Source organism: Paroedura picta, chromosome 4 (assembly GCF_049243985.1).
Source record: "Paroedura picta isolate Pp20150507F chromosome 4, Ppicta_v3.0, whole genome shotgun sequence".
Classification (NCBI taxonomy): Eukaryota; Metazoa; Chordata; class Lepidosauria; order Squamata; family Gekkonidae; genus Paroedura; species Paroedura picta.
Window position 1 is genome coordinate 1,502,425 of NC_135372.1, and position 23,254 is coordinate 1,525,678.

General features: G+C 55.2%; 1 protein-coding gene and 1 long non-coding RNA gene across 3 annotated transcripts in view; one reads left to right on the forward strand and one right to left on the reverse strand.

Moving 5' to 3' along the window:
* Positions 1 to 22,738, forward strand: part of MIDN (midnolin) — a 34,352-nt gene extending 11,614 nt beyond the window's left edge. The window contains exons 5-8 of the mRNA XM_077331439.1: positions 6,371 to 6,832; positions 7,650 to 7,776; positions 9,334 to 9,624; positions 18,596 to 22,738. Of these exons, the coding sequence (XP_077187554.1) occupies positions 6,371 to 6,832; positions 7,650 to 7,776; positions 9,334 to 9,624; positions 18,596 to 18,858 (1,143 nt within the window). The 3' untranslated portion in view covers positions 18,859 to 22,738. The remainder of the gene's footprint in view (positions 1 to 6,370; positions 6,833 to 7,649; positions 7,777 to 9,333; positions 9,625 to 18,595) is intronic.
* On the reverse strand, positions 8,247 to 14,020 carry LOC143834740 (uncharacterized). 2 transcript variants are annotated; one of them, XR_013229881.1, is made up of 3 exons: positions 13,780 to 14,020; positions 9,567 to 9,673; positions 8,247 to 8,450 (listed from the first exon to the last, which is right to left on the reverse strand). It is a non-coding gene; the product is annotated as an uncharacterized LOC143834740 (long non-coding RNA). The 2 variants fall into 2 exon arrangements; XR_013229882.1 differs by having other exon boundaries at positions 13,784 to 14,018.
* Positions 22,739 to 23,254: the final 516 nt, after the last annotated feature.

Genomic DNA, 23,254 nt, shown 5'->3' on the forward strand with positions numbered 1-23,254 from the left:
TCTTGCAGCTCTAAAAGGTCTCACTGAACCTTCTTTTCCCTGATAAACCCTGATAAAGAGGCAACCGGGGGGGGGGGGGGGGAGTTGGGACCAGAGCCAGCTGGAGTTCTGGGGAGCAGGAGGCAGCTTAAGGTGGAAATGACAGATCCCCAAGGTTGACTCCATGGAGACCCAAAGCAGCTTCCATTCTGTCCTCACAACAGCCTTCTGAGGTAGGCGATTCAGTGCCATTTCTTAGGCCTGCTTCACGGAGCGCGTTTCGGACTGCAGCTGGGGGAGCCTGTTTGGGAGCGGTCCCCCACCCCCCTTAGCGTTAGAGTGGAGCCCCTCTTGGGGGGCGTTTCCCCCCCTTTGCCCGTTTCTGTCATCTCATTCTCCAGCGGGTGCAAATAAGGGCAAGAAATAAGGACCCTTGTGGAATCGGAGAGGGGATTTGGGACAACCGGCTGGCTCCTCCCCCCCCCCCCCCCCCGGTCACAACCAGGGATTTTGGTTCTCTGCTGCAGGTGTTTTTGGCCCTGGCTCTGGGTCACACAGCATCTGCCCTTGTCACGTGCGGCTGGCGCTGGGAGGTCAAATGCCCAGGGTGCCCCCAGATGACCTTGGGTGCTGGCTGGACAAGGAGAGCCACCGTCTCCCCTCACCCCCCCCTCCCACTGCGCTGCTGTTCTCTCCTTGTTGGGCTCCCTCCAGCAGGCATGGGTGCGTGCCCCCCTGCTGTGGCGGCGATGCCACCCACCTGCCGCAGAGGACGCAGAGGGTTGCCTCAGGCCAAGCACTGCTGAACAAGGCCCTGTGCGGAGAGGGAATTCAGTGTCCCCTGACTCATGCCTAGCTTCTGGGAACCGAGCCACGCTGGAGCCGAGTTCAGAGGCAGGCAATTAAGTTCTCCATCCCCTCCCAAGCAGAGGAAAGGTTCTCAGGCAGGAGGCAGTGCCCCCCCCTCCTCTTTCCCCCTGGGGGGGGGACCCAAATCCCTCATGTGCTGACTGTGCCTGATGTGACCTCTGAGCAGGTGCCATCTTGGTTGGTTTGCCAGTCTGAACCTGACCTTCCTTCTCCTCTGCATAGCTAGAGGGTGGCTGGGGGTCTCTGCAGGCCTGATCCATGTGCCCTTTCATCTTGAGGTAGGCTGCCAACCTCCAGGTGGGGCCTGGAGATCTCCCAAAGTTACAGTTGCTCTTCAGTGGGGGAAGTGGCTGTTCTGGAGCTGGTATTCTGGAGCTTTATGCGCCGTGGCTGTGTCCCCTCTCCTAGCCACCCCTTTCCCAGCCTGCACCCCTGGTCCCAGGGCTGACTTCCCTTTCTTAAAGAAGAAGTACATGTTCAGGGGCCAGGTTTAAATTGTACTCGGGGCCCTGTTGAAAGGTCCAAGGGGGGCCCTAGCAGAGCAGGGATAGCCCCTCCCAGGGATAGTCAGAGCTGCAGAAGTTGTCCATCGACCGCTTCACTTGCTTGGAAGGACTTCTTGAATCTTGGTAGGGTGCACAAGCACACAGCCCAGTATTGAAGGGCACCTCTATACTTATGCAGCCTGGGGTTGGCATGCATGCTCAATGAGCAATGTGCATGCTCAGTTATTAACAGAGCATGTGTGGTATCCTCTTTTCATCCTCCCAGCTGCATTAAGTGTGAAGACCCCCCCCCCAATCACAGTGTGAAGGCCCCCCCCAACTGTATGGAACTGCAGGGCCCAAAGCACACCCTCCATGTGCTGCTAGCATAAGTCCCTCCTGATTGGAGCTCTGGATGTTTCCATCAGGTGAGCTGGGAAACCTCCAAATAGAACCTGGGGACCTTGGGTCACGTGCAGAGTGCTGGGTAACTTCAGCCAGTCCTTGTGGAGATGTAAGGAAGGGGAGGGGGCAGCGTAGGCGGGCTGGGAGCTGTGATCTCAGGTGGTTTTGTCTTCTGAAATATGCCGATGTCCTTCTGGCCTCCTCCGGCTTGCTGAAGTGGGCAAGAATGTTTGAGCAGGGGCCGGGGGAGAGCGGGGACTCAGGAGGCCTGTATCGGGGCCTTCCCTCCCCCAGCAACAGTGTGGACCGGTTGTCCAATGCTCTCCTGGCACTTGCATTACGAAAGCAGCCTTTCTTCCCACCTCCCTTTCTTAAAAAAACCAGCCCAGTTCCAAGCAGCAAAGGAAGTGTTTTATTTTTAGCGCTGCTGGGAGAGGGTGGCATTAAGGTGCTGAGCGTGGGCCCGTGGGCGCCTAGCCTGGCCTCTGATAATGACAGGCGCGGGGTCAGGGAGGGAGGCCCAGGCAGGAATGAGTCAGGCCGCCTGCCCATCCAGGGACGTCTCTGCAGACTCCCGAATCGGCCTCTGACGTAAAAAGAAAGAATCCGAGGGAGAGGAAAGGCGTGTGTGTGTGTGTGGGGGGGAGCCGGCAGAGATGTCGAGCGGCTGAGGAGTCAGAGGAAATAACCGGGCTTTGAAACGGGTCCTGCGGCTCATCCTGCCGGGAAACAACTCGGGCTCCCTAAATAACATGCAGTGTATTGAAGTGCTGGGACAGGACATGGGTTCAAATCCCGCTCTGCCATGAGAGAGTGCTGGGTGAGCGAGGGCCTAACCCCCCCCTTACAGGATAAGAGGGAGAAGGTATTCTGGCCAGAAATCTCGGAGGAAGGATGGGTTGAAAAGACCCGTGATAGATTGCTGTGCTGTCCGAAGGAGGAGGCACTCTGCACGTGCTCAAAGGGGGCCTTGTTATTTCTTGGCAGTGGAAGAGCTTTTGAGACCTGGCTGGGGTGTCTCTTGGGATACCGGGTGCCACAGCATGCCTCCTTTAGTAGTGGAACAGCAGAAGGCTGTTCCGTAACCACACAGGTCTGTGTGACGCTTCTTGCTTGCATTTACCTTCATAACAACCCTGCAGAGTGGGCTTCGTTTGGAATTGGTGAGCGTGCTTTGCTTGGCGATGCAGGGGGATTCTAAGATGCCGAGGCCCCTCTCTGGAGGCCAAGCCTTGCATTTTCTCCCACCCCACCACCCTGGGAAAGAAGGCGGTGGGAAACGGCAGAGCTGCACCTTTTCAGAGCCTGCAAGCGCATTTCTCTTTTTGCACAGGGGGGGATGCAAATGTCTGTGGGACAGCTGCGTTAGACGAGAACAAAGAGAAGCCTTCCATCCAGCCGGAAGACAAGGGGAAGGAGGGGGGGGATGCTCAGGCTCCGCGCACCAAAGATGGCCTTGCACGGGAGGGGGGGGGTGACTGTCCCAGCTGCTGTCTCTTCTGCACTCCCCCCCCCTTCTCTCCGAAACAAGCTCTCGTTTTATCACTCGCTGGAAGTGCCGGGTTTTGCCCGGTGGTCTTTTGTTGAGCCGGCGGTGGGGGTGGGGGCTGCAGAGACTCAAGGCGGGAATCGTGACTGGGGTGGGGGGGGAGCCCTTTGTGGCGGCCCCAGAGCGGGAGGGAGGGAGGGGGGGAGTCGTGACGGGTTTGGCTGAGCCGGGAGGGGCAGAGCGGTCCCGTGTCCCCCCCTTGGCTCTCTTCTCAGATGTGGACGGTGGGGGGGGGTCATCCGAACGGTCGAGGACTTGACCTAAGAGAGGCAGCATGGTGTAGTGCTTAGATTTGGGCCTGGGAGACCAAGGCCTGGCATCCCCTTTCTGCCATGTTAAATTGGAGTCCTGGTGCACCTTTGACACCAATGTCCCCCAGATCTCCCTGGGCCGGTCAAACACTTTCTTCCTAACCTACCTCACAGGGTTGTTGTGTGGATGAAATGGAAGAGAACAATGTAAGCTCCTCTGGGTCCCCACTGGTAAGCCCTGCAGGAGCAAATACATATAAGCCAGGTAGATGGTTCCAGGAAGTGGGACCGGGACACTCTGGACTGGCCTTTGTTGTGGCTTTCCAGCCCTGCCATCTGACCAAGGTAGACTGGTGCTGTCCAAAGAGGTTCAGTGTGATTGTGCTTGCTAGACAGGCCTCCTCCTGGTTCCATATAAATCGTTTTGGGGTTAGAGGGCCACTTTAAGCTGCGGCAGGCAGTTCCTCAGGCTCATGGCCCAAACCAGGGTTCCCCTCGGGAAGGCACCTCACTGGGGGAGTGGATGTGAACAGCTGGGGCTGGGGCTGGGGCTGGGGCTGGGGCAGGGGCTGGGGCAGGGGCTGGGGCTGGGGCTGGGGCTGGGGCTGGGGCTGGGGCTGGGGCTGGGGCTGGGGCTGGGGCTGGGGGGGATGGAGGAGGGGGGTTCTCTTCCTGTGGGATGTTTCCAGTGGCCCATCTTGAGCTTGTCCCTGGTGGAACGAACCGTAGGCCGCTTTGGGCCACAAAGAGGAAGGCCAACTCCAACCGTTGTGCACGCAAGAGTTGTTTTGATCGGGGTGCTGGGCTGAAGAGCATTTACCCCATGTTGTGGGCCAGTGAAGTCTGTGTATGCTCAGAGGAGCCCCCGACACAATTGGCAGTCTGAGATTTCCGCTCCCCGCCCTTCAGTTTGAGTGGCCTCCACGTTCTGCACGCAGACTCTTGGCCTCAGAGAGGACCTTTCTCGCCCGCTCTTTGCACCGACCGACCGACCGAGGCGAGCTGAAACCCGCCGTGCAGCCTCCGCCCACCCCTTCCTCCTGTGGCCTCCCATCTGGCACGCCCCGTGGCCTCCCCGGCTGCCGCTGGGAGCCGCGCTGTTCCCACGGGGTTCTCGCAAACGGCGGGCCCTTCTGGGACTTGGGGGACGGGGGCACGGCTGAGCCGGGGCGAGGCAGGAGAGCGATTCCCGTAAGCGCAGCGTGGGGGGGAGGGGGGAGGTGACGGGGGGGGGCAGAGCCTGGGCAGACATTTTTTGTACGTGACGTGTCTGTCGGGAGGGGGGGGAGGGAGGAGGCCTGAGACGGCGTGAGGAGGGAGGGAACGGGCGGTTTTGCAAGCGGCAGTCGAGCGAGAAGTCAAAGTGACTCCCAGCCGTTTGCAGAATGCTGCAGCAGCAGCAGCGGGAGAGGCCGCCCAGGGGCACGAGCAGCCCAGGGCCCTGTGAACCTTCCCTGCGAGCCCTGAGGTCCGGCCCCTTGCTCCGTTTCACACTCCCACGCTTGGGCTTCAAACCTGCTGCTGGAACTTTGCATTCTGTCTGTTTCAGACGTGTGTGTATGCATATATTACACACACACATACACACACAGCCTTTCCTTTAAAGCGGTCAGGACAGCATACACAGTTGTCCTCTCCTCTTTACACTCCACAACAGCCCTGTAAGGTGGTTCTGGCAGAGAGAGGCTATATTTGAACGACAATCGTGCAGCAGATTTTATTACACGGTGGGGACTTTTTATGTGTTTCTGTTTGTTTGCTTATTGGCGCTCTCAGTTCATGGTCTAACCCAGGTGGCCAAACTGTGGCTCTGCAGATGTCCATGGGCTACAGTTCCCATGAGCCCCAGGCCACGCACATCTGAAGCCTCTGTATCAGACAGTCTGTTGCAGTTTTCTCTGGGAGGTGGTAATGAAAAGAGGGTACCCCCCCAATCCAATCCATCTTGAAAACCAAAGAGAATTTCCAGTTGCCTTTGAGCTCTTCTGCCCCTGTTGCAAAAATGTCTGTGAATGGTGCACCCTAAAGAAGCAGACCCCACCTGGGTAGGCAAATGCTGCTCCCCCACCCCTTTCTCCAGGGCGGCCAGCCTGACCGGGAGCCTTCCCCACAGGCATGGGTTTAGAGCCTGCAAGGGGGCTTAAGGAAAAACAGGGCTTCTGGCTTCAACTTGGGACGCAGTTTGCACTTGCAGTGGAAGCCTGGCAGGCAGAAATTCTGCTGGTGTAGCTCTCCCCAGGACTGTCAGGGCAATGCTCCCCCTGTGCAGGCTTCTGCTAGTCGAGACTTTCGAATGGTGCCTGGGCAGCATGATAACGCTGGCCTAGATCTGACTGCTCCCTGTCATGCAGTCTCATGAGCCCTGCTCCCTGGGCCCCAGCTGGAAATCCGAAGGGGAGGCTGCCCCAGAGCTCCTCACTCGGTGTGCCCCCTGGGCTTGGGCCAGCATGCTTAAGAGCAGTGAACGGTGTGATTCCCTGCTCCTCCACATGCAGCCAGCTGGGTGACCTTGGGCCCATTGCAGTTCTCTCAGAGTTCTCAGCCTTGCCTATCTCACAGGGTGACCCTTGTCAGAAGGGGAAGGGTAGGCAGTCGTGAGCCCCTTTGAGACTCCTTTGGGTAGTTGTAAGTGGGGTACAAAAAACCGCAGCTCTTCTCTTGCAACTGTCCCGGATCTCTCCCGGAAAGTGCCAGCTGAGCTGCCTGCTTTTGCACCTCAAATGGGGAGGGGGTTCTTTTTTTTGCACTGCAGGTTGGGCAAACTTGAATCCGCCATCATGGGTTTCTTTGTCGCCCCCCTCCTCACGCCTCTTCGTCCTCTTCCTCCCCAGGTAAATGACTTCCTCTCAGGAAGGTCTCCCCTGACTCTCGCCCTGCGTGTCGGGGACCACATGATGTTCGTCCAGCTGCAGCTGGCAGCGCAGCAGAACGGCAGCCAAGTCCAGCACCGCCATGTGATTGCCAGCCGCGGAGAGCCGGCCGGAGGAGGAGGAGGAGGAGGGACGGCCGCGGTGCCGGTTGCTGGCCCGGCCACTTCCAGTTGTCGCACATTCCACGGGGGCAGCGGCAGCAGGAGCAGCAGCAGCCCCTCCGCTTCCGGCTTCTCCCGGGTGCCCGCTTGCCAGCAGAGTCCAGCCTCCAGCCCCGCTGCCCCTCCTTCACCGACTCAGGGCACAGCCATGTACTGTAATACTGCCCACCCCTCCCCAGTCACGGCAGGCATGTTCCGGTCACACGGGGCCGGTGCGCAACCCGTCAGCAGCAGCAGCGGTGTGGTCTCCTCGTGTTCTGAGGTCAGTGCGGGGCTCGTTGGGTGGAATCACAGCCTTGGGTGGGTCTGGGAACGCTCCTGGCCCGTCTCCGCTCCTTTCTTCTTTTCCCGCTGTGCCCCCTTAGGAAGTGAGTCCAACCCTTGCCCTGGGCCCATTTGGGGACCTTTGCCACTACCTTTACGCAAACAAACAAACCAACAATGGCCTTTGGGCATCTGTCTTCTCTGGGTCGGGCAAAGAGGATCCTGTCTGTGACTTCCATGGAAAATGCAGCATCCATTTTGAAAGTCAAGTTACTAGTCCCTCTTGTGGAAGTGTCCTTTCCTAACCCCATCAAAGGACACTTTCCCCATTCCCAAGGCTGGTCTCCGGACTGGGAATTAACCCAGCACTGCTGGACTTTGGAGGAGATCCAGGTGCAGCTTATTTCTCCCCCCTGCACAATAATTCCATCATTCTGGGATCTATTCAGAATGTAAATATTTTTAAAAATCAGGTCTCTGGGTGGATTGAGAAGGGGGGCTTCGAAGGCCTTTTGCACTGAGACGTCCAGCTTGTAAAACCGACCATCTCCTCCTCTGTCCCCCTTTCCCTGTTTCGCAACTTTCGTTGTTGTTTAGCTTCCTCTCATGTTGTGTGTGTGTGTGTCCCAATAAAAGCAACAAATAGAATCCCATTTCTGCCACGGGAGTACAATGTTCAAATGGAGTCATCAGGGTCTGATTTTGCAAAGTACAGTTTAAGGAAGTGGCGCCCAATACCAAGGGGCTAACATTGGGGGGGAAGGGAGTGTTTCACTGTGTGCTCATCCCCCCCCTTTCCTTTCCCCCCCCCCCAGGTGGACTGCACGGCACGGAGTGACAGCTTGCCCGGGACGAGCCCAGCCCAGCGTTCCCGCAAACCTGGTGCCGTGATTGAAAGTTTTGTTAACCACGCCCCAGGGGTCTTCTCGGGAACTTTCTCTGGTACACCACTACTCACATTTATCTCTTCTTGATTTTCCTGACATCCGTCTGCAGTGCTGGAGCATGCAAAAGTTAGACTCCTGTAGAGCTCCTTGTCAAGCTTGGATGAAGAACTCTGTAAAGCCTGAAGGCTTGCGTAGCACAAGCCGGGCGTGGTGTTGAACTGCACAGGTTTGAGTCAGACCCATGTTTGTGCAATGCCCCTTTTCTCTCTGTTTTATATATCCTGGGTGCATTGAAGCTTTTCCAGGATCAAAACGGCAAGCATGGTGTGCTTTGCACAACCCCATGGGAATCCTTTCCAGAGGATAAGGTGCAGCCAGTAAACGTGATAAAATTTACCTAAAAAAACGCACAGAGGGCTGCCTGTCACCTGCAGTTTTAGGCAAAAGCAGAGCCAAGACTTTTGTGTCTGAACTTCAAGGCGCTGAAGATAGTATGATTTCAAAATGTTGCAGATGACAGGGATGGGATGATATAGAAATAAAATATTTATTTAAAAGGGGGCCAGACACCGTCCTGCCCAGGGAGTGCTGGGAAGCACCAAGTTGAACTGGCCTGACACAGAATGCTGATTATCTTGTTCTTAGGATGCTTCGTCTTCTGCCTCTTACTTTTCTTCAAGGGTTTTTGACCTTCAGTAGGCCTGTGACCCCCTCATGTTCTTGAAGTCTCTGATCAATGAGAGGGGAATTTATTTATTTAGTATTAAATTTCTAGCCTGCCACTCCTGCAAGCATCGCCTGGCAGGGAGCAAAAATTTCCCGACAAAATGTCCATTATTTTACAACAAAAAGCCCAGCTCACCCTGGCAGCGATAAAACTCCCCAAACTCCGGAGAGGATGATGGTGTCATGGTCAGCTTGGGGAGGGACCCTGGATCTTACCTGCCCTGGCCTCAACCTGGTGGAAGAGCTGCATTTTGCAGGCTCCGCCGAACTGTGGCCCCACTGTGACAGGGTCCTCAGCTCTCCCAGGAGCTCCTGCCTACAGGCCGGGGCCAGGAGAACTTCCCTTGGGCCTGAGATCTCCACAGATTAGCACCTGCAGGGGGCATAGGGTAGCAGGCGGTCCCTCAGGTATGTGGGGCCCAGACCACAGATGGCCTTAAAGCAGGGGGGGAGGGGGGGAGTCAAACTGCGGCCCTGGCAGGGGCTCATGGGAATTGTAGTCCATGGACATCTGGAGGGCCGCAGTTCGACTACCCCTGCCTCAGCGGCTGACACCTGAACCTTGAACTTGATCCGGGCCACAACTGGTCACCAATGCCCCTGCCTCAGCGCTGGCTGGCTGTAGCCATGAGGGCCCCGCAGCCACCTTTGAACACCATATTGTTAATGGAGAAAACTGTAGGTTAAATGTTTGAACGAAACTGAATGCTAAGCACAAGGACTAGCAACTTTAGGGGTGTTTAAAAAGTCCTCCTTGGGCATTGCCTGCCTATGCTGACCTGCGTGCTGCTTATCCGCATGACCTGAAAACCTGCCTTGCAGACAGGTGGGACCGTGGGCGCTGGTTCCCTTCACGAGCTGTGGTTCTCCCCGCTTTTCCACGCAGGCACCTTGCATCCGAACTGCCAGGACAGCAGCGGGCGGCCCCGGCGGGACATCGGCACGATCCTCCAGATCCTCAACGACCTCCTGAGTGCCACCCGGCACTACCAGGGCATGCCGCACTCGCTGACCCAGCTGCGGTGCCAGACCCAGTGCTCCTTGTCCTCCTCCTCCCCGCCGCTCTCCCCGGATCTTGCCCACAGCACTACCTCTGAGAAAATGGCAGCTGCAGCTCACCAGCCTTTCCACTCTGGGGTCCAGTGTCCGAGCCAGGCCGGGCTCTGCAAGCCTTCCGGTGAGTTGTCCTCGGACGGCCGCTCCGTTTCGGCCTCTCGGCTGTGGCTCTGCATTTGGGGGTACGTTTAGGTGGGACAAGTCACGGCCTTAAAACCATAACACCGCGTGTAAGGGGGAAATGCCCCCCTTGTTTGCACCAGGATCCCCCCCTGAGCGAAGGCCTTTGCCCCCCCCCCCCAAGTAACAAGGCTTCAAGTGACTAAAAACACTTAATTTTTTATAAACCCCCAGACAATTATTCGACTGGACGCTCCCTGCATTGTTCGTGCTGCCTGATCTTGGTCTGGTCCATTCTGGAGTGGCCAATGCAGCTGGGAAGCTGTGCCGTGCGCTTTAGCTGTGGTTGGGGATGCTACGCTGTGGGACAAGTGGGGGCCCCTTGCCCAGGACCCTAAGGACCCCATCCTCGTGGGATGCTGCCAATCCCGTGGCTTCAGGGAGGCAGTCGTGGGCCCTGCAGCTACCAGGGGGGAGGTGGGTCATGAAGAGGGGGTGGCTGAACCAATCCCCAAGTCAAACCTGGTTTGTGCTTTGGACCCTCGCCCAGACTTAGCCCCGCTCTGTTTGTGCTGGTGGGCCTCGACCCCAGCAGGGGCGGTTGTGAAGGCGAGGTTGGGGGGAGAAGTCTCCAGACTGGTCCCTCTTTGGAGGAAGGGAGAGCTCCGTAATGTGTTGTTTTGCCAGCTGCCGGAGAGTCACGCTGAAGGTTCCCAAACATGTTGAAGGCTTTGATTACATACCCCAGACTCGGACAACATTTTGCAGACTGCTGGTGGAACAGGATTATTTGACTAGCTGGTTCTTGTCTAGCTGCTTTGCAGAGTTACTGGGGAGCTAGATCAGGGGGGCGGGGGCGGGGGGAGGCGCCTGGGCCTTTGGCTGTCTGGGGAGGCCTTCCCCGGTGCAAGAGGGAATTTGACTACACACTCGGAGCTTCAACAGGTTACTCCAGTCGATGACGCCAGTTTAGGATCTCTTAACTAGTAGCTCACTGGGCCCATGTCGGTTTGACGAGCAAGGAATACGTTTCATGGGAAACACTCCGAGGTCTTTAAGAAATGGCCAAGGCATGAAAACTGTCCCTTTTTCCATGTCCTTTGAGCTAGACTTAGGGGAGGGCCGTGGCTCAGTGGCAGAGCCTCTGCTTAGCCTGCCCAAGTTCCAAGGTTCAACCCCTGACATCCCCACCTACAAAGATCCAGCCAGGATGGGATGGGAAACCCTCTGCCCGAGACCCTGGAGAGCCACTTTCCTTCTTGAGTGGAGCATGATGGGCCAGGGGCTTCCTGTGTAGCTCCTCCCTGCTCTCTCCCAGCCATTCTCAGGGTTTGCTTGGTTCAGAGTGTGTCAGTTCTCCCGGGGAGAAGGGGTTAAATCAAGCTTGCAATCGAATTGTCCTTTGAGCATTTCTCAATGGAAATGGAGCGAGGGGCCTGTTTTCAGAGTCTTCCTTTATTTATACCGCAGCCTCCTTCCCAGTGGAGGTCAAAGTGGTTTAGGTTGCTCTCCATTTGATCCTTGCGACAGCCCTGTGAGGCGGGCTAAGCTCAGAGCGTGTGATTGGTTCAGGATCGTTCAGCGAGCTTCCATGGCAGAGGCAGGGATTCTCAATGTGCACGTGGTGCTAGGAGTGGGTCTGTGTCCTAGTGAGGGAACATCTGCTTGGAATGAAGAAGCTCCCAGCTTCAGTCCCTCCAGGCTCTGAGCGACAAGGAAGGGGCCTGCCTGGGACCCTGGAGAGCGGCTGCTGGTCTGACCAGTCGGGACTGAACCCGATGGCCCAAGAGTCCAACTGAGTCGGAGGCGGCTTCAGTTGACCACCACGGTCTGAGCTGACAAGATGGGGAGGGGTTTGGAGACCAAGATATATGAAGAAAGGCTGGGGGAGCCTGGTCTGTTTAGCCTGGAGAGGAGACGACTGAGAGGGAATCTGATAGCCATCTTTGAGTATTTAAAAGGGAGCCATATGGAGGATGGAGCAGAATTGTTCTCTCTTGCCCCGGAGGGACGGACCAGAACGAATGGGATGAAATTAATTCAACAGAAATTCCATCTCAACATCCGAAAGAAGTTCCTGACAGTCAGAGCGGTTCCTCAGGGGAACAGGCTTCCTCGGGAGGTGGTGAGTTCTCCATCTTTGGAGATGTTTAAACAGAGGCTGGAGAGCCGTCTGACGGAGAGGCTGATTCTGTGAAGGTTCACGGGGGTGGCAGGTGACAGTGGATGTGCGATGGGGTTGGACTAGATGACCCAGGAGGCCCCTTCCAATTCTATCACTATGTCCACACACACAAAGGCTGGCAAGCAACTGAATGTGGCGTCTACCCCCACCCCACCCTGCAAAATAGTGAATGGAATATCCTCCCGTTGTGTCTGTGTGGTGGGGAGGGGTGGTTAAGAACAGGCTGAGCCTTGGTGGACCTTCTAAGAGCCTTCCAAGCAGACTTGAAAATAAGTATGGGACCCTGCCCCATTCGCAAGGGACAGCGAACACACGGGCAGCACACACTTGGGTGTGTTTGGATGTGCATTGCGTAATTCTCGTGTTACATTCAACACACAGCTGTTGAAAGCCCCCATTAATGCAGGTATCTGTGCACGGGTTCATTCGTAAAGTGCACAGGCGTTGGCTCTTTTTGCCTCACACACAGGGCCGTTCCCCATAGCATGTGGACAGCCCTTGTATGTCAGCTGTGTGGGGAAAGATCAGCCAAAAGGGAAGGGCGATTGTGCTTGCATGGATGGTGGGCATGAGACTCCCCACATAAGCTGGCAGTGATATCTCGGGGCTATATGCTCCTTTTCTCCTCCAGTGGGGAAACCCAGAGCAGCTTATGTGGGGAGTCTCCCTTCTTGCATTTTAACTTCACCCCCCCGCCCCCCGAGGGGTTGAGTGGGACTCTTAAGGCGAGGTCCCCCAGGGAGCTTCCGAGGCAGGGCAGGAGCCTCGGACCTGAGTGCCCAAATCCAAGTGGGGCCATTCGGCCGCTCCTTTTCTGCATCTCCCTGTTGGAGAGCGGGGGGAGGGGGATACCAGCCTCAGTTCTAGCAAGGCGGAAGGGTAGAACTGTTTCTCCTGCTGTGCTAGCTTTCTGCTTTCAGGGAGGTTGGGGGTATATATTCAAAACCAGCTTCCTCCCCTTGTGACCGGAAGGGATGCGGTCTATTTAGGACTCTCTGCCCCGTCATTTCTACCTTATTCGAGTGTGTGTATGGGAGCCAGTTCTTGCTCCTTGCTGGGGATGAGCATTAAAAACAAGAAGCTTAGGTTTGAGGTGTGGGGGTGGATGGCCCCAAGGACCACAACGGAGAACCTCTAGGGACAATGCTGCGGCTTTAAACTGGACAAGTTGGATGGCACCGCTCCAAGTGCCCTTTAGTCCAAGTGCCCTTTACCCTTTCAGCTTGGGATTTGGCTGGGTGCAAAATCTCGGGGAGGAAATGGCCTCCCTCACAGGGCTGGCTCAAGGTATTGCTTTGGTGGTAACACAAGCCTCAGAGGCAATGAGGAGCCCCAACCCTCCCCCCGGCAGGCAGTTGTTTGTGTGGCATTTCCTGGAGGGAGGACCGAATCATTGTCTGAGTGGGACAATTGGAGAGGGCGCAGGGACAGGTTGGGGAGGGCGCAGCTGCTGGGCCTTGCCGGTCTCACCCTGCTTGAACTACCTCTCAGGGTTGTTGTGGTGATAAAATGGCGTGGGGGTGGGGGGGGACTGCATAATTCCCACTCCCCCACCCCAGTGGCTCTCTTCTGGTTGTAATTTGTACTGGGGAAGTCCAGGGCTGCCGGATGATGTCCCGCCCTTGGCAGGCACGCTGGGAGGAAGCTGTAGGCTGTGAAGGCCCAGGACAGAAATAGAAAGGCCACTTGGGGGGGGGGGTCACCGCACAACAACACAGCTTCTCATTTTCCGTTTGTGCCAGGAAGAGGGGAGGGGGAGGAGGAGGAGGAGGAGGAGGAAGCCAGCTCTCTCTTCCTCTCCCTGGTGATGTGGCCAGAGCCCAGAGCTGGCAGGCCATCTGCAGATGGCCCTGATCCGGCCTCCTGCGCCCTACGGGGCCTTTCCGTAATACACCCAATGAGTTGGGAGTCCGCTTCCTTGCACCGTCCCCCCCCCCACACACACACACACACACACACACAAACACGCACTTGCCTGCAGGATCCTGTTCCCGCCTGTGCCCAGCGGCTGGCTGCGTTTGGCCATCCTGGCTCACAGTCTCGGGCCGTTGGTTTTCCGTGGATGTGGGAGGAAGCCTGGATGTCGTGTGGCAGAAGAGGAAGCGGGGGAGGGCACAAAACATATTTATTTGTTTGTGTTGATATACGGGTCCCAAGTCCGCAAGGACAGTCCTAGAAGAGCAGGCAGAGAACAAACGGCAAAGCCCTTAGGGAAGGGGGAGTCAGCCTGTGGTCCTCCAGATGTCCATAGACTACATTTCCCATGAGTCCATGGACATCTGGAGGACCACAGGTTGACTGCCCCTGCCTTAGGGCTTCCCAGCCCCCTGGAGAAAAGCATCCCTTCCCTTTCACAGGGGTTGCTGGAGGTTATTGACCTGGCTGCCAAAAGCACCTGGGATGTGTGTGGTGGCATTTATTTTTTTTTAAAGCCCTGCCTGGTTGGCTTTTGGCGTGTGTGGCATGCCAGTCCACTAATTCTCAGTGAGGTGCCAACTCTGTGTTTGGCCTGTGGTGTTGCAAGCTGCAGCTGTGCCCATGCAGCCATCTTGTGTGAAGTCAGGCCGCTGGTCCATCTGGCCCAACTCCTGTGCCCGGCCGGGACCCGTCAAGGGCTTGGGCAGGGAAGGGCTTCTCCCAGCCTCTGAGCTCCGTGGACTGAAGGTGCCTTGTGCTGACCCCGGCCTTTCCGCTTGCAGGGTTTGACTGCTGAGCAACAGCCTGACAAATGGGAGTTTTCCTTCGTGGTTCGTCCCCCATCCACCCCCGAAAAACCCACTCCCTGCATGTGGAAAGCTGGTCCCTCAAGGAGTATGCTTGACCCTGCTCCCGGATAGGATGGATTTGTGAACAGAAGATCATCCAGTCCTGGGGGTCCTTGCCTGCAAACACCTGCCATGTGTGGGTGTGAAGGGGGAGCCCCCCCTGGGCCGGGAAGCCAGCCACTTGCACTGGGCAGGTGTGGTCGGTCCCTGGCTCCGATCTCTGCTCGAAGGAAGTCACTACCTCCTCAGCCTCTGCGGACGGAGAGCAGTAGTTGCAGGGCCTGCCTCTGTTTGCCTTGAGGGATGCAGAACGACTTGGGGGACCTCTGTGCCGGGCAGGGTGGCAATGTCTTTGTTGAAGCGACAGGCAGCCTCCGTGCCCCCCGCCATATTCCTGGGCCAGCCCTGGGTTGGCTTGGCTTGGCACCAGAAGAAAGCCTCAATTCCTCTCTCCCTGCGGTGGGGTCAGGCCAACCTGTGACTTGGTAGAGACTGGCTGGCTTTCCCACTTTTCCGGGAATCTTTCCTCCCCGCCCCAGTAACTCCGTTCCTCCCCGCCCCCTTTCTCCTTCTGATGTCTGAGCGAGCCCTGTGTACAGGCCGGCCGGCCCAGAAACGTCACAGGAGGCTGGGGAACTGGCTCCTTGCCACCACTTCCTTGGCAGGTGGTGTCTCCTTCCCAGGCCAAAAAAATAAAGCATATATCTTTTAAAGGAAGGCGCAGACCTGAACGCAAGCCAGCCGTGGCTTGCAGAACGAGGACGTGTCTGCTAACTGAGATGCAGCACAATGTTTTTTGGGGTGCACAGAAAGAGGGTGTTGGCATGCGCCCATCCCACCCTCCCGCTCCAGCTGCACTGTGTGTTTGCTGTAGCCTACTTCCCCCCCCCCCCCCGTTTTCCTCCCTTGCCTCCTGCATCTCTCCCAGGATTTTCTTGCTCCTTCTTCCCCCGCAAGGGTCTCCCTCCCCACCCCCCTTCCAGGCCTGTCGTCTACTGAAGGTCTCTTCTGGAGCCTGTTGTCTGGGGATTTTGTTCAGCCACCCACTGAAGCACCAGCCTCCATTCTGCAGGAGTGCCAGGAGCAGAGTCGGAGGGGAGGTTAGGCTGGGGTGGGGCTGTGTTGTGCAGTTTTCTGCTTGCACACCTGCAGTTTGGTCGTTGTGGGATTCTGTCCGGGGAGGGGCAAGGTCCCCTTCCTGGCCTTGGTGGTTAGTATTGTTGTGTGTGTTTTTTAAGACCTTTAAAGCCGTACAACACGCCGGTCACCTTTGAGCATCTTGGTTGCTGTGTTAATCTTTGCTGGCCATAAACAGCATGAGGCAATTTGTGGTGCCTCTGAGCATAGGCAGAATTCAGCTCCCTCTCTTCAGCCAGTCCATCCAGTTTGGCTCAGAGCACGTTTGCGTGGGAAAGTGAGGGGGAAATGGGCACAAAGGCCTACTTTGCGTAGGACAGGCATTCAGTAACTCTTTACAAGCATGGTGAGTGTCTTCATATTGTGTGTTGAGTGTGCCCAATTGCAACTCAGTGCGAAAAACGTTGTGTTTCAAACGCTCCCCCAGGAGTTGTGTGTCTTTGACCTGCATAGGATTTATGCTCCAAAAGAAAAAGGACTTCCCACCTCCCAGTTCTCTCCCTCCCTTAATATTTGTCCTGTCTGATCCCTGGGTGGGAAGATTGGTTGCCATCCTCCAGGTGGGGCCTGGAGGCTCCCAGAATTACACCTAGACCTGGAGAAAAGGGCTGCTTTGGAAGGCAGATTTGATGGCGTTATGCCCTGCCAAATTCTTTCCCCAAATGCCACCTCCCACCCCATCCCTGAGCTCCAGTTGGCAACCTTAGAAGAAGTCACATACAGACTAACACAAACCTCTCACTTGGTTCCAGATCTCTTGTGCTGTAAATCAGGGCTAGTCAACCTGTGGTCCTCCAGATGTCCGTGGACTGCAATTCCCATGAGCCCCTGCCAGCTGGCAGGGGCTCATGGGAATTGTAGCCCATGGACATCTGGAGGGTCACAGGTTGACTATCCCTGCTGTAAATCTGCTACAAGCAACCTCGTAAACACACATCCTGGCAAAAATCTAAGTAGATGGCATTTCTTCTTTCTGTCCCTCCCTCCCTCCCCCTGCAGTCTTCTCTCCCGCCCTTCCCCTCTCCCATCCTTGCCCAGAGACACGTGAGTCAAGGCTCTCTGCGTTCTCTCCACAGGCCAGATGCCTGAGATGCCGTTCTGCCCACTGGGGAGGGGGCACAAAGGTCTTAAAATCATTTGGAAGGGGAGCTGTGCAAGGCAGACTTTCTCCTTCACGCAGAGGGAAAGTGCCTTGGACCGTGCAGGTCCAAATTCTGGCCTGGAGCTTATTGGGAGTGGAGGGGTCCTTTGATGGCAGGGCTTTGCTTTGTAGGCGTTCACCCTCTCCTTTGTGAGGCCCAGGTGGGAAAGGAAGCCTAGCAGAGCAGGAGGCATCGGCTAGACCTGCCAGGGCAGGCGTGATGCTAAATTTGGAGAGAGACAGGGCTCTGTCCTTCAGTCGCAGCCCACTGGTCTCCCAGGCAGCAGCAGGCTTGAGCGCTTTGCCTCAGTTCAGCCACCTCGGGGATCGAACCCAGACGAAGCGTTCAGCCCTGGCACAAGAGCCCTCCTGGGGTAACCAGGCACCTCCAGGCAGCACAGAAAAGGGCACCTCTCAAAGGCGGGCTCCGGAGTCATGCCCTGCCTGAGTCTCTACCCTCCCGAAACCTCCAGGCATTTCCCAACCCAGAGTTGGCAGCCGCATTTTCAGCATGAGTCTGCCAAAACAAACACTTCCGATCTAGCTCAGTCTGGGAGTTTTAGCTTTCAGGGGAGGGAGCGGCCTTAACCCCCCTCTTTCTTCGAGAGGCAGCTGGAATCTCCTCCAGTTTGGCACAGGGTGGGGGGCTGCTTTTGGGGGGGGGTCTTTTCTCCCCTTGAGCAGCGCAGCTGATCCCCGCTTCCTCCTGGTTCCCTTTTCCCTGCCTGCCTGGGGAAGGGAGTCCTCCGCGGCCAGGTTGGCGATGGAGAGGGGGTGTCTAACGCACCCTCGGCTCCTTCCTCCTCCGGCCCTGCAGCCCGTCTCCACGAGCGCCCGATTGTTCCCCCACCCACGGGGCTGCTAAGCAAGCGGAGCAAAAGCGCGGCGGCCGCCTTTGACGGCACAGAGTGGGAGGCAAGGAGCCGAGTGGCTTCTGTTCTGCTCAGAGAGAGGAAGTGCTGGGGGGGGGGGGTTAAAGCACGCCAAAACTATTGTTTGCTCAGCCTGCTGCAGCGGCTTCTGCTTCCTGTGGCTGTTGCTATGGAGACAGAGGCCTAGTTCCACATTGCAGCCCCCCCCCTCAACCTGAGGGGGTGTTGGAGGAGGGGACTTCTTTTCCAGCCCATTGCGGGGAGGGGGCCAGAGTTAGATGTCCCTCCGGCCCAGCTGAAGTCATTGCTTTGGGTGGCCATCTTGTTTTCCGTTGCTTGTCCCCATATGGGGAGAACTGGAAGGGGGGGGTGTGTGGGGATGTGTGGGGAGTGCGAATCCAATGTGGGATTGCATAGTGGAGTTACTGTGTCCTCCCCGACCCCTGGGGGCCTACTCCCTTAATTATCCCTCAGTCCTGGCAGTGCTTAAAATGTGGAATTTGCTGCCCAAGGATGGCCAAAGGATGGCCACAGGCATAGAAAACCTTAGAGCTGAGCCAGTCTCGTGGAGGATAAAGCTACCAGTAGCGACTAGCTGCAGTGACCATGGGGAACCTCCACATTCAGAGGCAGTCAGCCTCTGAATCTCTGTGTCCATCCCTTGTAGCTGGCCTTCCCGATGAACGGCTGGCCACTGTACGAGGCAGGATGCTGGACTCAGTGGGCCACGAGGCTGATCCAGCAGGGGGGTTCTTAGGGTCTCACAACGGCCAGCCTTGCAAAAGAGCGCATGGTCTGCTTTTAAAACCTGGTGTGGCTTGCGAAGATGCTGACCCCGTTTGCGCCTTCTCTCCTCCCCCTCCTGCCTTTAGGTGACCGCTTGCGTCAGACGGAGAACCGGGCCACCCGCTGCAAAGTGGAGCGCCTGCAGCTCTTGATGCAGCAGAAACGCTTGCGCAGAAAGGCCCGGCGGGAGGCCCGAGCGCCCTACCACTGGCTGCCGAACCGCAAGCCCAGCCACAGCCGCAGCCGCAGCCGCGTCTCCAGCGAGGGCAGTTTGGACCTGGACTTTGAGGACTCTGTCTGGAAGCCGGAAGTCAAGGCCGACCTGAAATCCGAATTTGTTGTAGCATAAAATCGACAAGCCTTCGGTGGAGGAAGACCTTTTTCTTCGGGGGAGTGGGAGAAAGCAGAAGACAGTTTAGTCATTATTAAACCAACTGAGAGGAAAAGTTTGGGGTGCTTGGTTGTGAAAGAGACAGACTTGCCTGCTGTGGAGTTCCCAGGGTGCATCTCTTCTTCTCGGAGGTCCAGAGGCCGGCGAGACGTCAGCGTTGGAACGATATTTTCTATTCTTTTTTTAATCGGTTCTGGTTTTTATTTTCAAGGACTGAAGTGGTTTGGGGCAGGGTAAGAAAGTGAGCAAAAGGGTGCTTTTCCCCAGGAGAAACGTAAAAGGAAGGTGGCGAACTTTTTTGTGCGTGCATTTTTGTTTTGTTGCGTTTTTGAGAAAGTGGAGCTTTCGTACGGCTGCCTTATACAGAACAACGTGTAGGAGAGAACACGTAAAGGATCTAGATTCGAGAGCTGGGGGGGGGAGGCGAAGGACACGGACTTGCACCTGACTTCCTGGGCTTTTTAAAAGGAAGGAAGGCAAAACTAGTGTGGGACCTTGTGTTGTATTAAAGCTGCTGGCTTCCTATGACCTTGGAAAGGACGTTGGTTTCAAAAATTTAGGGACAGTTTTGTTGTTAGAAGCTTCCTTCCTTTCTCTCTCCCCCCCCCCTTTTTAAAATTTTTCTGTGTAACGGGAAGCGCTGTGCATTCTTCAGGAGTGGGGGGGGAGCATCCTGAAATGGGGGTGAACGTACGTGTGTATGTGTGTGTGTGCGCCTTCTCCCCTGAAATATGTAGCATTTCTTGGCTAACTTGCTCTATCCAATCAAAGTGCCCCCCCCCAGAAAAAAACCCACCCACCCCCCTCCATCATCATTACCACTGGCCTCATGAGGACCTCGTGCACTTTAGAGGTGAGAAGTCTGAACGGATGAGAATGGCTTGCCTTTTTCAAGCTATCAGAAGGGGGAGAAGGATGGATGCGGAGTGAGCGCGGGGGAGGTTCTCCCCTCACATCCTCTCTCAAAGGTATGCCTTTAAATTAAGACAAGTCTCTGGGGTTGGGGGGAGGTTAATTCTCAATAGAAAATAACCCAGGTGTTGGTCTCTCAATGATTCCTCTTCCCACCCAGAGCCTTAGGAGGGTTTTGTCCTGGAAGGAACCTCTGAAGTTCTAGTGCCGTTTCCGTTTTATCTCCGCTCCTGCCGGGGCACCACTCTCTGGTTGACTCTGGAGTTGTACATTCTTTCCCATTTGGGGACACCTGTGGAAGAGACCCAGTTACCTCCTCTGGCACCCCCTTGTTGCGGCCCATTGTCCTCTGTGTGGTGCCCGTCCTTCTGCCTGTCCATGGTTCTGTTGCCATTCATGCAGGGATACAACACTCCGCTGTAGAGACCAAGCCTCCTCTACCTTCTCTTACCTTTTTTTAAAGTAAAATGACACAAATAAGCATCTGGGAACACTTGTATAGATACTTGGGGGAATGTTTATTTTTAATTATTATTTATAGACTTTTAAAAAATGATCTGAGCCAGTAACTTTTCATAGGCTGTAGAAATTGTTCTTGTCTCTTTTCTGTGCAGAACCACACGGAGTGTGTGTGTGATTGTGTGTGTGTGTGTATGTGGGGTGGAGGAATGTAAAAGAAGGAGAAATGCCTGAACAGTAAGGAAGAATTGACTTTCTGAATCTTTTTTTTACTTGGCCCTCATTTTGCAGCATAATTTCCCCGGCACCTTATTAGCCCCCCTCCAAAACCTGTCTTTGCCAAGGGCTGTTTTGGAGAACCCACATTTAAGACTGGCATTTAAAGGGTGCTTTGGGCTTGTTCTCATGTCCTTTGTAGAGCTGGAATTCTTCTTTTTTGCCACTTGAGAAGTTAGAACAACAGCAGCAAACACCCCCCCCCCCCCCATTCCCATAGGGATGCTCTCTTGTGCTTCTGACTAGGATTCTCTTTCGGGAGGGCCTTACTCTGCTTGCACCAATTTTGAAATTGGGAAGTGAGTGAGAGCGTGTGTCTGAGTAGCTTTCCCCCCACAAATTGGGGGCTCAAAGCGGCCTGCCCTCCCCTGCCTCTACCCCAGGACATCCCCTTTGTTCAAGCATCCACATAAAATTAGTTCGAGTTCAGTAGTTGATCGCACCCCTTTCTTTATAAGCTGATGGTTGGATTCTGGTGAAAGGCGAGGGGCGGGTGGCCTCTACTGGTAACCGGCTGAGGTCTTAGTCTAGAGCGATCTTCTGAAACACTATTTGTTGTCCCATGTGTCTGCGTGTGTGTGTGTGTGTGTGTGTGTGTTCTAAAGCAGGGAATTATTTAAAGCAAACCAGGACTAGACTTCTGGAGCAAGTGCCTCACTCTGGAAACCATTTGCACAGCCATCACTCCATTTTATTTTGGGGATTATTTTGTCGTGATAAGTCCCTCCTCCTTTGCAAAGTTCCTACCTTGTGGGCAACTTCTGAAGGACCTTCCTGGAAACCAGAAACCCTCAACCAGGGTCCAGGGGGAGAGAAAGAAGTGCTGGGAAAGCCCTTGATGATTGGACACGGGATCGTTAGTGAGCTTTTTAACCATCATTCTTATGTTTCCTCTTGGCTGTCAGCTCCCCCCCCTAAAAAAAGCTTAATTTTTTACATCCTTGTTTTGCTAAGTCAGCATGCTTTTGATGAAGAGGAGCAAAATCTTTTCTCATTGGGTTCCAGTGGAAAGACACCCACCACCACCCTTCCTCCCCCATGGAAAATTTGTGTCCAGAGACTTGTCCAGAGACGGCAAGCCGACTGCCTCAGTGTCCGAAGGGTCGTGTGGTGACTAGTCACCTGACCGTTTAATTCTGGGATAACTTTAACCCCATGTGTTCAAAAGGCCAACTAAGTTTCTTTGACTCCCCTAATTTCAAGAGTGTCCCGAGTTCTGGACACTTGTGATTGGGGGTGGGATGGGGTGAGGGAGCACTCTTGTTTTAGAGACTTGGTTTTAATTGCGTTTTGTGAATGGACATTTTGTGTTGGCCAGCTTGTGCTGAATTGATTCTCCCCCCCCCCCCCTTTTTTAAGAATGTTCCTGGGAAAAGCATGGCATACGGAAGATGGAAACAGTGAAGGCAGAACCCTTTGCCACGAATAAAACCCAGAATCCCATTGAAAGGCCAAAATGTGCGTCTTCCAGAGAGAGTCCAAAGAGTTATGTTAAAATTGACTCGGGGGGGGGGGGGGGGGGGGCAGGGGTGTTGTTGGATGACCAGCTTTTAAGATGAGTGATTCTACTTGTGCACTTCCTGTCTCTAGCCCCCCGCCCTGATATGTAGCGAGCAACCCCCACTCCCCACCCAGGCGTCTTTTGTGTATTTAAAAGGTCGCTGCCACCATTCTTGTCTTTCTATGTAACGTTTTTGGTGGTAGTCCCTTGCCAGCCAGAGGGAAGTACAGCACCCCCTCTGGTCAACACATGTCCTTACACTTCCTGATTCTTTTCCCCTAGATGTGAAATTCCTTTTGTATGTGATGCTGTAGAGGGGTTTTTTAATTTGAAATGGTTTTTTTAATTATATTTAAGTGTACTCTTTTTTTGTATGGTGTGTGTGTACATGTATTTCCCTGCCGTTCATTTTCCCACCTTCTCATCTTGGATTTTTTAATCTGTTTTTTAGTTTAAAAAATAGCAAAATGAATACAAGCAAAATGCATTAAAAACAATTCTTCTCTGTGTGTGTGAGTGTGTGTGTGTGTGTGTGTGTGTGTGTGTGTGTGTGCGTCTTGAAAGGGTGATGGGGAAGGGGAGGGATGCGTAGACCTGTTATCACCTCATTTAAGTTACCTGTATTAAAAACAAACTTTTAAAAATGGTTTAAAATAATAAACACAAAATAAAGATTGCTTGAGCCACAAAGGCATGGAATCCCAAATTATTATTATTTTGCTAAAATGGGGGGGGGGGTTCAATTAGGGTTGGAGTTCCAGTAATTACAAAAAGGATGTTCAAACATTCAAAATCTTATCTCCCCCCCCCCCTTCTAGTACAGAAAAGAGCTGTTACAAACTGGAATACTCTGGGCTTGTTTCTTGGTGGGACTTTGGATGGTAGCTTTTGACACATGTGGGGCATGTCTTTCCTGCCCCTAATGAAGCCCCGGCCCCGCCAGAGCGCAAGGACGCTTGTGGTGCCGAGGCCAGAATGTCCGTCTGCTTTGAACCCGAGGTCTGATTCCCACGTAAGCCGTGTCAGCTCAGGCCATCCAGTCCAGCCGCCTGTTTCACAAAGTGGCCAACCAGGTCCACTGCGGGGCCAACCCCAGGGCATCGGGGCTGAGGCCTTCCGAAGAACATCAGCCTTGCTGGATCTGACCAGGGAGGCCCCTCCAGTCCAGCCTCCCGTCTCACCCAGGCGCTAACCAGTTCCTCTGCA